The sequence below is a fragment of the Hemiscyllium ocellatum genome, chromosome 12, assembly GCF_020745735.1.
Source record: "Hemiscyllium ocellatum isolate sHemOce1 chromosome 12, sHemOce1.pat.X.cur, whole genome shotgun sequence".
Lineage (NCBI taxonomy): Eukaryota > Metazoa > Chordata > Chondrichthyes > Orectolobiformes > Hemiscylliidae > Hemiscyllium > Hemiscyllium ocellatum.
In genome coordinates this window covers 101,871,559-101,887,007 of record NC_083412.1, presented here as the reverse complement: position 1 = coordinate 101,887,007, position 15,449 = coordinate 101,871,559, and the positions used below count along the sequence as shown (strand labels likewise).

General features: G+C 42.9%; 1 protein-coding gene across 2 annotated transcripts in view; it reads right to left on the bottom strand.

The window, feature by feature from the left end:
* slc37a1 (solute carrier family 37 member 1) overlaps positions 1 to 15,449 on the bottom strand; it is a 109,937-nt gene that overhangs the window by 42,684 nt on the left and 51,804 nt on the right. For both annotated transcript variants that reach the window (XM_060833886.1, XM_060833887.1), the window contains 3 exons: positions 10,357 to 10,506; positions 1,772 to 1,862; positions 606 to 668 (listed from right to left, as the gene is read on the bottom strand). In XM_060833886.1, coding sequence (XP_060689869.1) covers positions 606 to 668; positions 1,772 to 1,862; positions 10,357 to 10,506 — 304 coding nt within the window. The remainder of the gene's footprint in view (positions 1 to 605; positions 669 to 1,771; positions 1,863 to 10,356; positions 10,507 to 15,449) is intronic.

Below are 15,449 nucleotides of genomic sequence, written 5' to 3'. Positions count from 1 at the left end.
GCTGTGAAATAGAGAGAAACACAGAGGCCTTGGGTTATTGTCTCAGCAGATTCCAAGGATGGATGGACAGGTTGGTAAAGTGGTTACTAAGGCATAGAGGAGTTTTGCCTTTTTAATCAAGGCACAGAACAGAAATATATAACATGTCAGAGAGCAAGCGTGAGGAAGTCAATGTGAGATATGTGAGGTACAGAGCAGGCTGACAGGTAAGGGGTACAGACCTATAGAACAGGACAACAGGCAAAGGATATAGCTGTCTATAAAATCAGATTTGCTGCTTTATATTTTTTCTAAGCACCCTGCTCAGAGATGTTATTACATAACTCTGGAGCATGTGGGACTTGAACCCAGGTCTCCTGGATCAAAGGATGGGGCAGGAACACTACTATGATGCCACAAGAATTTGATTTGTTGTCAGCTGACTACATCCAGGACACCAAAGGTTGTAATATTCAAAGTGTCTAACAATCTAAACAGCTCATCGTATGTTTGCAGTTCAACAATTCATGTTATAGCATGGCTCACTTTCCATCTGGTGTGCTTTCCTTTGGCTAATGTTTAAAAAGAAATAAAATCTGATGATAAGTAATTTGGAGGATTCATACCTATGATTCCACCTACATCAAACAGCGTCGAAAGATCTCCAGCTTTCTTGGCTTCAAAGTGTTCTGGAAATACAAAATAAATCAAATTGGAAATGGGTAAACATTTCAAACTCTCAGTATGTGCAGGTTTCTCATTGCCACCTATCAGTCATTGCCTTAGGGGAATGCCATTTTCAGCTCTATTTTAAACAACGATTTTCCTTTGTTATAAATATGGAATGGGTAAATTGGTCCTCATTGCCTCATTACCAGGGATGTGGGCAGGTATGGAGGGATATGGGTAGGGTGCTGGCAGGTGGGACTAGATTGGGTTGGGATATCTGGTCGGCATGGATGGATTTGACTGAAGGGTCTGTTTCCATGCTGTACACCTCTATGACTAACAGGGACAATATCTGGGATGTGAGCATCCCAACAGAGACAATATCTGTGACCCTTCTTGACAAACAGAGGATTTGTACAGCCACTTTATATGATAGTTAAGGTCCAACCTCCATGGCATGGGACTGAAGTACTGACTACTTCATGTTTATTTGTGAAATCACACTGTGTTTATATTTCATTGAGCACATGCACAGTATTTTAGAGAAGGCAACACAAGAGCACTCTGTAGTTTCTATAGCTGTGCACTAACAGAGTTTTCAGAATAAGTGGACTTGGCAAAATGTTAGTAAACGAGATGGTTTCTCAGAACAGTTTCACATCACTTTTCATTTCTAGATTTTAAAAACTGCAGTGAACTACATTCAAACCTCAGCAGGTGTGGCAGCATCTGAGGAGGGAAATCAGAGGTAACATTTCGGGTCCAGTGACCTTCCTCAGAACTGAATAGAACAGAACAGAACAGAGTTCTGAAAAAGGGTTACTCAATCCAAAATGTTAACTCCGATTTCTCTCCACAGATGCTGAGCTTTTCCAGCAATTTGTTTTTGTTTCTGATTTACAGCATCCGCAGTTGTTTTGGTTTTTACTCAAATTGTGACGATGGCTGTGTTCTCTGTAACATATGTGATACACTGCTTCACCTTTATAATATCAGAGACAAGGATACCTTTCAAGGGTTCGACAGTTTATTTGAGGCAAAGCTGTAGTGTACAGCTGTAATAACTCCAACACTAAAATCAGTCATTGCAATCACAGCACTGGTTTCGAACATTGATGCTCACCTTTGTTAGCAAGATACATTGGCAGCCAGAAAAGGAATGTATAACTGACTAACTTGGCAAACAGGAGACACAAGGCAAACTCCAACACTCCCTGCAAAAACACAATCAGACAAGCAACTGATTACAGCAGCCTCCCAGCCAAGAAGCCTTTATGATGCTTATGATCACTTATGAGCTGATTTATACGTAGTATCATTTTTTTTTTCTATTTTTAGATTTTAGCAGCAAGTAGGCTTTGATGTAAAATTAACTTGTCAATCTTTCTGCAGACATGAGACTTGTGTCAGAGAGCAGCTGACTGTGTGCCATCCTGGAGTGATAATGTGAGTTTGTTTGCATTGTGAGAATTTTATGATCAGGGAGACAAATTAGCACACAGACAATGGTGGAAGAGGTGTGCTAGCTGTGGTACTGTGAGATCATCTCCACCTGGAAGTGATCTGGGGGAACACACCCATTGCAAGTAAATCAGGGCAATGAATTGGAGGTGGAGTTGTAGATATTACAACACATCAGGGATGGGGAAAGATACATCAGCACTTTGATCCAGAAGATAACCACAGCCTTGAAGGGAGAGCACAATAAGTGACAGATGGGTGTGACCCTGAGTGAGATAGGTCAGGGGACAGAGGATATTATAGTGCTGGAGCCTCAGACATTGCAATTATCCAAACAACTAAGGCACTCAGCCATGTGCATGAATGCAAGATCTTTTAGGAGGAGGAGTAGATTGACCAGAGCAACTTGTCTCAGGATACCTTTCAAATGTGGAGAGTTAAAAGGAATACTTGATGAGGGACAGACACTGCTTTGTGCAGCCAAAATTGTGACTGCAAATGGCTGTGTTACCATGCCCAGTAACAGGGCTCACGACGTCTGCCCAGAGCTAGAGTGAATTTACAGCCTTGCAGAGCTCGATCCAGCTGTTATGATCTGTGAAGCTGCCACCAACATAAGCAGGACAAGTAAAGAGGCTCTGTTTAGACACTTGGAGGGGCTAGGTACAAAACAAAAGGACAGAATCTCGAGGGTAATAACCGCTGGATTTCTGCTTGTTAGTTGACAGAGGGCACATAAAGTTTGCGAAATAACTCAAAAACAGGCATGGAAGAAGTAGGTTCTGGTTCCTGGGGTATCAGTACTGGTACTGGGGAAAGTGGAGACTGTACCATTGGGATGATCTGCACCTGAACTGTGCTGAGACCAGTGTTCCAGCAAATGTCCATATACCTAGGGAAGCAGACAAGATTAAACTAAACAAGACAGTTGAGGAATCAAACTTGGGAAGATGTAACAAACCAAAGATAGGAACAGTCAGACAGACATAGGGAACCTAGCTGAGGAACTCGAAGCATATTTTCAGGATTCAACAAGTAGGTTAGACCAGGGAAACCCAGTGGATGTGGTCTCCCTAGACTTCCAAAAGGACTCTGATAAGGTGCCTCACGGGAGGCTGCTGAGTAAGGTGAAGGCCCATGGTGTTCGAGGTGAGCTACTGGGATGGATTGAGGATTGGCTGTCTGACAGAAGACAGAGAGTTGGGATAAAAGGTTCTTTTTCAGAATGGCAGCAAATGATAAGTGGTCAAGATTACAGCGGTGCTGGAAAAGCACAGCAGGTCAGGCAACATCTGAGAAGCAGGAAAATCGACATTTCGGGCAGGAGCCCTTCATCAGGAATGATGAAGGGCTCCTACCTGAAACATCAATTTTCCTGTTACTCGGATGCTGCCTGACCTGCTGTGCTTTTCCAGCACCACTCTAATCTTGACTCTAATCTCCAGCATCTGCAGGACTCACTTTCGCCTAGTGACAAGTGATGTCCCGCAGGGTTCAGTGTTGGGGCCACAGCTGTCCACATTATATATTAATGATCTGGATGAAGGGACTGGGGGCATTCTGGTGAAGTTTGCCGATGATATGAAGTTAGGTGGGCAGGCAGGTAGTACTGAGGAGGTGGGGAGGCTGCAGAAAGATTTAGACAGTTTAGGAGAGTGGTCCTGGAAACGGCTGATGAAATTCAACGTGAGCAAATGCAAGGTCTTGCACAGGCATGGACTATTTTCTAAATAGGTGGAAAATTCCTAATGCCAAAGTACAAAGGGATCTGGGAGTGCTAGTCCAGGATTCTCTAAAGGTTGACTTGCAGGTTGAGTCTGTGGTTAAGAAATCAAATGTAATGTTGTATTTATCTCAAGAGAGTTGGAATGTAAAAGCAGCGATGTGCTTCTAAAACGTTATAAAGTTCTGGTTAGGCCCCATTTAGAATACAGTGCCCAAGTTTGGGCCCCATACCTCAGGAAGGACATACTGGCACTGGAGCATGTCCAGCGGAGATTCATACAGATGATCCCTGGAATGGTAGGCCTAACATACGATGAATGGCTGAGGATCCTGGGATTGTCCTCATTAGAGTTTAGAAAGTTGAGGGGAGATCTAATAGAAACTTACAAGATAATGCATGGCTTAGAAAGGGTGGACGCTGGGGATTAGTTTCTGTTAGGTGATGATACTACGACCCGTAGGCACAGCCTTAGAATTAGAGGGAGTCAATTTAAAACGGAAATGCGGAGACATTTCTTCAGCCAGGGGGTGGTGGGCCTGTGGAATTCATTGCCACGGAGCGCAGTGGAGGCCGGGACATTAAAGGGATACGGGGAGAGTGTGGGTAAATGGCATTGAAATGCCCATCAGTCTTGATTGAATGGCGGAGTGGACTCAATGGGCTGAATGGCCTTACTTCCACTCATGTCTTATGGTCTCATAGGGTCTTAGAACACCTTATTCTGGAGATGACCAGAGAGCAGGATAGATTTGATATTATGCAATGTGATAGTATTAATGAATTATTTCACAGTGAAAGCTCACTTATGCAGTAGTGATCACGACAAAATTAAATTTAGTCAGTTTGAGAGAGAAAGGGAAATGGGCTTGAGACTGTATTGCAAAATTTTAAAAAGCGGAATTTTGAGGACATTAAAGTGGAGCTTGCTGAAGTGAAGAGGTAAATTAGGCTAAAGGACAGGTCAGCAGAGACACAGTGACAGATATTGAAGAGGATCATACTCCAAAGAGTGAGAAACATCTCAACACTTGAAGCCACAATATTGGTTAACTCTAAAAAGTTTGAGGTAGCATTAAACCAGAATAACAAGTATATTTTTGTCAAAGACAGATGACAGGTCAGCAACTTGGACAGAATAATTAATAAAAGGAAAAAAAAACTAAAAATGAATAAGGAGGGACACATTGGAGTTGGTGAAAAAACTGGTTGTTGGTCCTGCAGAAAGTGAATGAGAAGAATTAGTAAGGGAAAATTAGCAAATGGTAGATGAATTGTACAAATATTTTGCATCAGTCTTCATCATAGAAGACACAAGTAATATCCCAGAAGCAGTGATAAATCAGGAAATAGAAGAAAGGGAGGAAATCACTGGAGAAGTGGGACTGAGTAAACTGTTGGTACTGTGAGCTGACATGTGCCTGCCTCCTGATCAGCTTCATCCTGGGGCCTCAAAGTGGCTACTGCACTAGTTGGTGCAATGGTTGTAATTTTCCAAAACTCTTTGAACACAAAGTTCAATTAGACTGGAAGGCAGGATCACTGACTCCTTTATTTAAGAAGGAAGAGAGAAAGCAGGAAACAACAGGCCTATTGAACAAAAAAAAAGAAAATTACAGCACAGGAACATGCCCTTTGGCCCTCCAAGCCTGCACTGATCCAGATCCTCGATCTATTGGTTTAACATCAATCATAGTGAAAATATTACAAACAGGATGTCTCTGATAGAATCTACAGGATTCTGAAGGGGGAGTGTGAGCAGCCAAAAGTCGTGGTGCACATTGGCACCAATGACACAGCCAGGAAAAGGGATGAGGATCTAAAAAGTGATTTCAGGGAGTTAGGTTGGAAGCTAAAAACCAGGACGAGCAGAGGAGTAATTTCAGGATTATTACCAGTGCTATGTGTTCGTGAGGTGAGGAACAGGGAGCAAGTGCAGTTAAACACGACTACAGGGCTGGCGCAGGAGGGAGGGAGGGCTTCAGATATGTAGATCATTGGGGTACCTTCTGGGGAAGGTGGGGCTTGTACATGAAGGATGGGTTGCACTTAAACTGGAGGGGCACCAATGTCCTGGGCAGGAGATTTGCAAGGGCACTTCGGAAGGGTTTAAGTAGGGGGATGAGACCCAGAGCTACAGAACAGATGAGAGGCTAATTGTTAAACAGGCAGAAATAGGATGCAGAGAGTCTGTCAGGAACAAAGGGATGGACAAAAGTGTGTCTGTTTCAATGCAAGGAGTGTCAGGAATAAGAGTGATGACCTTAGAGCATGGATCAGTACTTGGAACCACAATGTTGTGGCCATTACGGAGACGTGGGTTTCACAGGGGCAGGAATGGTTGCTGGATGTTCCAGGGTCTAGATCTTTTAAAAAGATCGAGTTGCGGGGGGGGGGGGGGGGGTGCGCAAAAGAGAAGGGGGAAGCGCATTGTTAATTAAAGACTGCATCACAGTTGCAGAAAAGGAGGTTGTTGAGGAGGGTTTGTCTACTGAGTCAGTATGGGTGGACGCCAGCAACAATCACTTTATTGGGTGTTTTCTATAGACTCCCCAATAGCAGCTGAGAGATGGAAGATCAGATTGGACGGCAGATCTTGGAAAGGCGTAGATGTAACAAAGTTGCTGTAATGGATGACTTCAACTGTCCCTATATTGATTGGAACTTCCTTAGTGCAGATGATCCGGATGGAGCCAACTTTGTCAGGTTTCTCCAGGAGAGATTCCTGACTCAATATGTAAATAGGCCGACTAGGGGGGAGGCCATATTGGATTTGGTGGTAGGCAACAAGCCAGGCCAGGTGTCAGATCTCTCAGTGGGAGAGCATTTCGGAGACAGTGACCACAACTGCCTCACCTTTGCCATAGCCATGGAGAGGGATAGGAGAAGACGGTAATGGGAAGGTATTTAATTGGGGTAGGGGAAATTATACTGCTACTAAACAGGAGCTGTGGAGTATAAATTGGGAACAATTGTTCTACGTGAAATGCACAACAGAAATGCGAGGCTGTTTAAGGAGCACTTGTTGGATAACTTTGTCCCACTGAGACAGGCAAGGAATGGTAAGGTGAAGGATTAGATTTCTTACAGTGTGGAAACAGGCCCTTCGGCCCAACAAGTCCACACCGACCCTCTGAAGAGAAACCCAACCAGACCCATTCCTCTCCAGTTACCCCTTCACCTTATTTAGCATGGCCAATTCACCTAATCTGCACATTTTTGGATTGTGGGAGGAAACCCACGCAGACACGGGGAGAATGTGCAAACTCCACACAGACAGTCACCCGAGGCTGGAATCGAACCTGGATCCCTGGTGCTGTGAGGCAGCAGTGCTAATCACTGAGCCACCATGAAAGAAGCTTACTTAAGGTTGAGGAAGCAAGGATCTGGCACCGCTTTAGAAGATTATACGGTAGCTAGGAAAGAACTGAAAAATGGACTGAGGAGAGCTAGGAGGGGGCACGAAAAAGCCTTGGCAGGAAGGATTAGGGAAAGCCCAAAGTCATTCTACACTTACGTGAGGAATAAGACAATGATCAGAGAGAGGGGAGGGCTGATCAGGGATAGTGGAGGGAACTTGTGCCTTTAGTCTGAAGAGATAGGGGAGGCCCTAAAATAGTTTTTTGCTTCAGTATTCACTAGATAGAGGAACCTTGTTGATAATGAGAACACCGTGGACTAGGTTAATAGGCATTAACAGATTGATGTTAAGAAATTGGATGTGCTGGAAATTCTGGGAGGCATCAAGATAGGTAAGTTCCCAGGGCCACAGCAGATATATCCAAGGTTATTATGGGAAGCAAGGGATTGCTACGCCTCTGGAGATGAACTTTGCATCCTCACGTTGCTGCAGCTTCATAAAACCCTGGTTAAACCACACTTGGAAGTTTGTGTCCAGTTCTGGTCGCCTCATTATAGGGAGGATGTAGATGCATTAGAGAGGGTGCAGAGGAGATTTACCAGATCGCTGCCTGGACTGGAGAACTCGTTTTAGGAAGAGAGGTTGAGTATGCTAGGGTTTCTCACAGTGGAGAGAAGGAGGAAGAGAGGTGACTTGATAGAGGTGTACAAGGTAATGAGAGGCGTAGATAGAGTAGATAGAGACTTTTCCCTAGGGCAGAAATCGCGATCATGAGCAGTCATAATTTTAAGATGATTGGAGGAAAGTATGGGGTAGATGTCAGAGATAAATTCCTTACATAGAGAGTGGTAGGTGCTTGGAATGCATTGTCAGTGGTGATAGTAGAGTCAGAGACATTAGGGACATTTAAGAGATTGTTGGACAAGCACATAGACAGCAGTAAATTGCAGGGTGTGTGGATTAGGTTGATCTTAGATTAAGATAAATGTTCAGCACAACATCACAGGCTGAAGGGCTGTACTGTGCTGTACTGTTCTATGTTCTATTATTAAAATGATAGATTAGATTAGTGTGGAAACAGTGCAGGGCATTTAGAAAAGCTCAAGGTAATCAAGCAGTGTTCATAATGATTTTGTGAAAGAGAATCATTGAATCCTTTCAGTGTGTTAATAAGTCAGTGTTTCAGCCGATCAAGTCTACTCCAACCCTGCGAACAGCATCCCACTCAGACCCCCACCCTGTCTGTGTAACCCCACATTTTACCATGGCCAATCCACCTAACCTGCACATCGCCAACTATGGGAAGAAGTCAACAGAGACACAGGGAGAACATGCAAACTCCACACTGTCACCCAAGGCTGGAATTGAACTCAGGTTCCCTGCACTATCAGGCTAAGTTAAAATTCACACAACATTAGGTTATAGTCCAATAGGAAGCTGAAACTTCCAAATAAACTGTTGGACTATTAGCTGTTGTTGTGTGATTTTTAACGTTGCCCACCCCAGTCCAACACCGGCACCTCCACATTACAGCACTATGAGGCAGCTGTGCTGACCATTGAGCCACCGCACTGCTCTGGAGACTCCGCTTAATCAATCTGTTAGGGCATTCTGAGGGATAAAAGGGAACCAGTGAGTACTTAGATTTCCAGGCAGGATTTGACAAGGTAACATATCATAGGTTATTGTTTAAAATAAAAGCTTCTGTTTTAAAGGGTAGTATACTGACATGGATATCAGATTGGCTGGGTAACAGGAAATTAACAGCAAGACATAACAACTGGTGCGCCACAGGGATTGATGCTGGGTTTTTCAACTGCTTCCAATTTATCTAAATGAAATGGATAAAGTGATGAAAGGTGAGGCTCCCAAATATGTTGAAGACTCAAAGAAACTGTGAGGAGGTCATAAAGAGGCGACTAAAAAACTTGATAGGTTAAGTGAGTGGGAAGAGGGAACATGCTGGAAAATGTGAAGCTGTACATTTTGGCTGTCTGAATAAAAAGAAGCAGATTATCTAAATGCTGAGAGTTTGCATAGCTCTGAGCGACCAAGGGATCTGGGTGAATGGATGGTTCCAGGTACAGAAGAATCAATAATAATGGGTCAGTCCTTCAAAGATCAGGGGATGCCATTTTAAATGGAGATGAAGTGAAACATTGTCTTCAGAGGGTTGACTACTTTTGGAACTCTTCCTGAAAAAAATAATGGAAATAGAATCCTTGAATGTTTTTAAGGTGGAAATACAATGATTTCCTTGCTTAACAAGAATCTCAGGTTGTCAGGAGCAGGTGAGGCGATAGCCTTGTCCTAACATCGCTGGATTGTTAATCCCAGAACACCAGATGGTTGAATTTGAATTCAATAAAAAAGTCTGGAATTAAGAATCTAATACGGACCATGAAACTGTTGTCAATTGTCAGGAAAAGCCCATCTAGTTCACTAATATCCCTTAGGCAAGGAAACTGCCATCTTTACTCAGTTTGCCCTATAGACCCACAGGAATGTGGCTAATTCTTTGATGCCATCTGGGTAATTAGGGATGGACAATAAATGCTGATCTAGCCAGCGACACCATCAACCTGTAAATGAATAAAAAAGGTGGGAAGTGTGGAATTCAAATAACAAAAATAGATCAAGAGGATAATTGAAATTTGGAACTCTCATCTGCAAGAGATATTTGATGTCAGATCAACTGTTAATTTTAAATCCAAGATTGATCTGATTTTCCCAAGCAAAAGCACAACAGGATATGGATGTAGACCAGCCATGATCTCACTGGAGTATAGAACATGCTGAAAGGGTACAATGTACTCAGGTACCTGCAGGCAGAGGCAGAGTGAGGAAAATATTGCTTCAGATGTTTGTATTGAAATATCATGTACAAAATATTGAAAGTGGATGGCTTGATTCAAATTAAAAATACATCACCAAGCATTGATCTGCACTGACACAGTTGTAACATTAACATCGTGTCTTTTGCTGATGACTTGGAAGAGCTTACATCCGGATAGGAGTCTGATTTTTCTGATAGCGTCTTTGCAGAAAAGAATTACAACTTCCGTTGAGCTGGATATCTCACACAACCTGCCAGTATTACAAAGCCAAGGCAGAGATGGAAGCCAAAACACGACAAACAGCGGAACCTTTCCAAATGACTCACCGGGATTCTCAGGGCTGCAAAGAAGCTAATTGCTGCTGGTGTTTGTCCTTTCTCACTGCTGATGACAACAACATGGTTTGTTGGAAAGCCATTGGGCTTGGCTGGAAGCTGATGATCATTGTACTTCAAAAAACATTCCTGTTCTGGATCCTGATTGTTTTTTTTTAAATTAAGAGAAAAAGAACATATTGTAAGTTTCAAATTAAATAAAAACTATGGCTAAAACAAATTAAATGTAATTTAAACTCGCAGATGTTGTTGGAAGTGGGGTCAGAAACAATAACTTATCACATTTCTTTCAATATTGACTCTGCTCAGTACTTACAGCACTTTGTGTTTTTACCTTTAATCTGAGCTGTTTTATTTCAAGTCATGGTCCCAATGGCAAGGTCAGCATTGGTTACCAACCCGTAAATAGCCTTGAAGTGTATTACCAGGGCCAGAGGGCGACTAAAATCAACCACATGGCTTTGGCTCTGGAGTCAGACTGGGTAAAGGTGGTAGGTGTCCTTCCCAAAAGGTTACTCCTGAACTAGATGGGTTTTTACAACATCGGCTGCTTGGCCATCATTACTGAGCCAAGCACTTTTTAATTTCAGATGCTATTAATTTAAATTACACCATCTGCCATAATGGGATTTGTGCTGGTGTTTATTTAATTAATTCAGGGATGTGGGCATTGCTGGCTGGGCCAGCAATTATTGTACATCCCTAATTGCCCTTGAGAAGGTGGTGGTGAGGCTCCTTCTTGAACCACTGTGGTCCATGTGCTGTAGGTTGACCCACAGTGCTGTTAGGAAGGGAATCAGGATTTTGACCCAGTGACAGTGAAGAAAGGGTGATATATTTCCAGGTCAGGATTGTGAGTGGCTTGCCGGGAAACTAGCGGGTGATGGCGCTCCTACTGTCCTAACATGTTCTTATTCTCGACGGTGGTTGTAAGTTTGGAAGATGCTGTTGAAGTGTCCCTACAGCTTCTGAATTACAGGTCCAATAACAAAATGACAATGCCACTGCCTCCTCCCTGAAGTTTTGCTTCATTTTTATTCACTTGGTTACTTTAAGAACTAAGCAACTGGGCTCAGGGCTTGGCAGCAGAGTGTCAGTGAACCACAACCAGCAACCCAATGGCTAAAACTTCCAAACTACATCCTGACCAACTTGGATCTTTAATGAACAGTATAATGGGCTTCAACCATAAAAGCTGTCCAATTTTCCTAACATTCTTTGGTAGGACAAGGATGCCACACTCCAACTCCATAGTAGTGGCTGATACACATCCCCACTGTAGCCTATACTGTCAGGGACATTCTGTAAGCAAATAAATGGAACACAAGAAAGAAAACAAATGAGTTGTGAGCTCATCCTAATAAACGAAATGGTGTCGTAGTTTCATTGATTCATACCACGCAGAATAGGCCCTTCGACCCATCGAATCTGCACCAATGTAACTGCTATTAAAAGTGTGCTAATTCCAATTTCCTACACTTGTCCCATACCCTTGAATGTTCTGATATTTGAAGTACTCATCCAAATAATTTTTAAAGGTTGCATGGTTTCCAGCCTCCACTACCTGCTCAGGCAATGCATTCCAAATAGACATTACAAACAGCAGATTACAAACTATACGGGATCAGGAGATAAATGTTTCAGTTTGCAGGAGATTCGGAAAATAAAATGTAATTATGAAAGATATAATCACGATATTGGAAAGGAAGAGGTGTGAATGGTCAGTGGAAATGGTCAGGTCAAAGCAAGGAACAGTAAAGTAGAACACTGGTATGAATAAATATTCAGAGCTCCTGACTTTTGTGATATATTTAAGGGGTGTTGAGGGGAGGGCTGAGAAATACAGAGTTAAAAAAAACATAAGCCATACTGCATAATTAAAATGACAGAGCAAATGCTCCACAGAATGAGAGAGAGAAAAATAACTCCTCGTAGTAAAGCCAATGACTGTCTGGAATGTATTGAGAATTCTCTGGAACATGTTTCAGAATCAACAAAGGATATGAGATTTAGCAACACGTAATGACCCAGAATTAGTGAATAATCTGGTTTTAAGGGAACATGTTGTGAACAACAATCATACGAACAAATCTGATATCAGGTTCAGTCCCCATCCTGACTTGGAAATATATTGCAGTTTCATCGATGTCACTGGGTCAAAACCACCCTGTCAGCATCAAGACAAGGGCACTCTGGGATAGCTGCTCACTAATAAATGTTGCTAATCAATTTTAGTTCATTGCATACCAGTCCCTGTGTGATCTGAATTGTACCAGAATCACTATGCTGCCATTGACTTGTACAAACATTTCCTTGAGACCTCTCAGTTTGGTTCAGTTTATTACTGATCATTAAAATTCAGGCTTAGTTGAATTCATAAATTTGACTTTGATGCTGAACATTTTTGAACAATAGGTTATAGTAAGAGAAGCAAGCATCAAATGCTGGAGATCAGAGTCGAGAGTGTGGTGCTGGAAAAGCACAGCAGATTAGGTACATCTGAGGAGCAGGAAAATTGATGTTTTGGGCATAAGCCCTTCATCAGATGCTGCCAGGCCTGCGGAGTTTCTCCAGCACTCTCTGTTTTAACTCTATGACTGAATATTTAGTTCTCTAGCTCTGCAGTTCTGTGCTTTTATTTAATTTCTGACAAACTTGTACAAAATACTGGTCCAGCCTCAGCAACAGTATTGTGTCCAGCTATGGACACAGAGCCTTAGGAAGGATTAAGAATGAGAGGCGCAGATTTCAGGTGGATAGCAACTGAAGCAATGGTAACACATGGAAAAACCTTTTTGCTGCAAGTAGCCAGGCTCTGAAATGTGCTGAGAATGTGTGGGAGACATGGTCATTCAAGAATTTCCAGTGGGAAATGGATCATTATCTGTAAAGGAATAATGCATAGGTTTATAGGCAGAGAGACGAGGTGTGTTGCTCTGTCAGAGAGCCAGGACAGGCATGGTGGGCTGAATTTATTCCTTCTGTCCTGAAACCACTTCGTGATTCCAAATACAAAGAAAGTCTGGAACGGGAGAGTCATAAAAAGCAACGAATAATAAACCAATATCAAAAGACGCAACAAGAAAATATGAAAAAAGATAGAAAACAACACTATAATAAACATTTTATGAATATATTGTGAGAGGTACTCCCTCCGTAATAGCACTGTGGGTGTACCTGCAGCAGATGGATTGCGGGAGTTAAACACAAGAAGGGATGGGCAACATTCACACCCCATGAAAGTGTATACAAAAACAGATTGCAGCACAGGGAAATGTCGGTCCAATAAAGATAGGGAAGATCACAGTGAACAATAAAAAACTGCCAGATTTGTTAATGATTACATGGGTCGCTTAGTATTACAAAATATTTGTTCATAGGATGTAGATACTGTTGGCTTAGACTGCATTCATTGCCCATCCCTAACTGCCCTGGAGACGATGGTGGAGAGTGACTGTCTTGAGAATCAGCAATTTTTAGGAAATGGGGTCACCCACGATGTTGTTAGGAAGTGGGTTTCACGATGGGGAATGGCTCAGAGGGGAACTTGCAGGTCATGATATTCCCATGAATCTGCTGCCCTCGTCCTTCCAGACGGTAAAGGTCATGAAGGAGCCTTAGTGGGTTGGGAAGTGTAATTTGCGAGTGCCACTGAGTATCAGTGGTGGAGGGAGTGGATGCTTGTATTGTGGTGCCAATCAAGCACGGGCTGCTTTGTCCTGGATGGTGTGAGCTTCTTGATTGTTGTTGGAGTTGACCCCATCCAGGGCAAGTGGGGAGTATTCCATCACACTCCTGACTACTGCCTTGTAGATGGTGGACAGGCTTTGGGGAGTCAGAAGATGAGTTACTCACCACAATATTCCTAGTCCCCGACCTTCTCTTACAGCTACAAAATTTAATGTCTGGTCTAGTTCTGTTTCTGGCCAATTTTAATCCCAGGATGTTGATATTGAGGCATTCGGTGATGGTGATGATGTTGAATATCAAGGGGTAATGTTTGACTTTCTTATTGGAGCTGGTCAGTGCCTAGTTTGTGTGGAGTGAATGTTACCTGTTCCTTGTCAGCCCAAGACTGAATTTTGTTCAGCTGTTGCTGCATTTGAACATGAACTATTTCAGTATGAGGAGTTGCAAATGGTGCTGAACATTGTACAAATATGTGTACAATTGGGGGGGGGGGGAGTGGGATATGACCATTTATCTTCCTGTGTGCCAGGTATGATTCTAACTGCTGGAAAGCTTTGCCCTCCTTCACTGACTCCAGTTTGGCTCAGCCTCCTGGCTGCCATGCTCGGTCAGAGGGGGAGTTGCACTCTCCTCCACTTTGATGGTCAGCTCTTTTGAATCGAAGCTGTACTGAGGTCAGGGACCAAGTGGCCCTCAATGAGGATCAATGCACTGTCAAAGATCCATCACTTGGCTGATGATCGAGAGTCGACTGATGGGGCAGTTGTAATTACTGAGTTGGATTTGTCTTGCTTTTTGTGGACAGATAAAACTTGAGTAATTTTTCACATTATCAAGAGATACAGTTTCATAGCGGTACTAGAACAGTCTAGTTCAGGCACAGCTAACCTTGATGCATTCACCTTCAGTCCTATTGCCAGAATGTTATCAGGGCCCATAGCCAGTGTCTCCAACCATTTCCTACTGTGAGTATGATCCTGTCGGGCTGTTGCTTGACTGGTCTGTGAGTCAGCTCTCCATATCACTGGTCTGTCTGTGAGACAGCTCTCTCAATGCTGGCACGACCTTCCAGATGGTAGTCAGGAGAACTCAGCAGTGTTCACAGCATTGATCATTTCCACTGCCTGGTAAGTCAGACCTCAGAAAGTCTGTCAGGTTTCTTTCACTCCTTCAGTCTTTGTAGCAGTTTGATAATAACAAAGTGCCTTGCTCAGCCATTTCGCAGAGTAGTTAGGTAACCACGTTGCTGTGGGTCTGGAGTCACATGTACACCAGACCAGCTAAGGATGGCAGTTTCCTTCCCTAAAGGATATGAATGAACTGGATGGAATTTTACAATAACTTATGTTTTCATGATTGACATTAGAGTTTAATTTCAAATTCCTGATTTATTA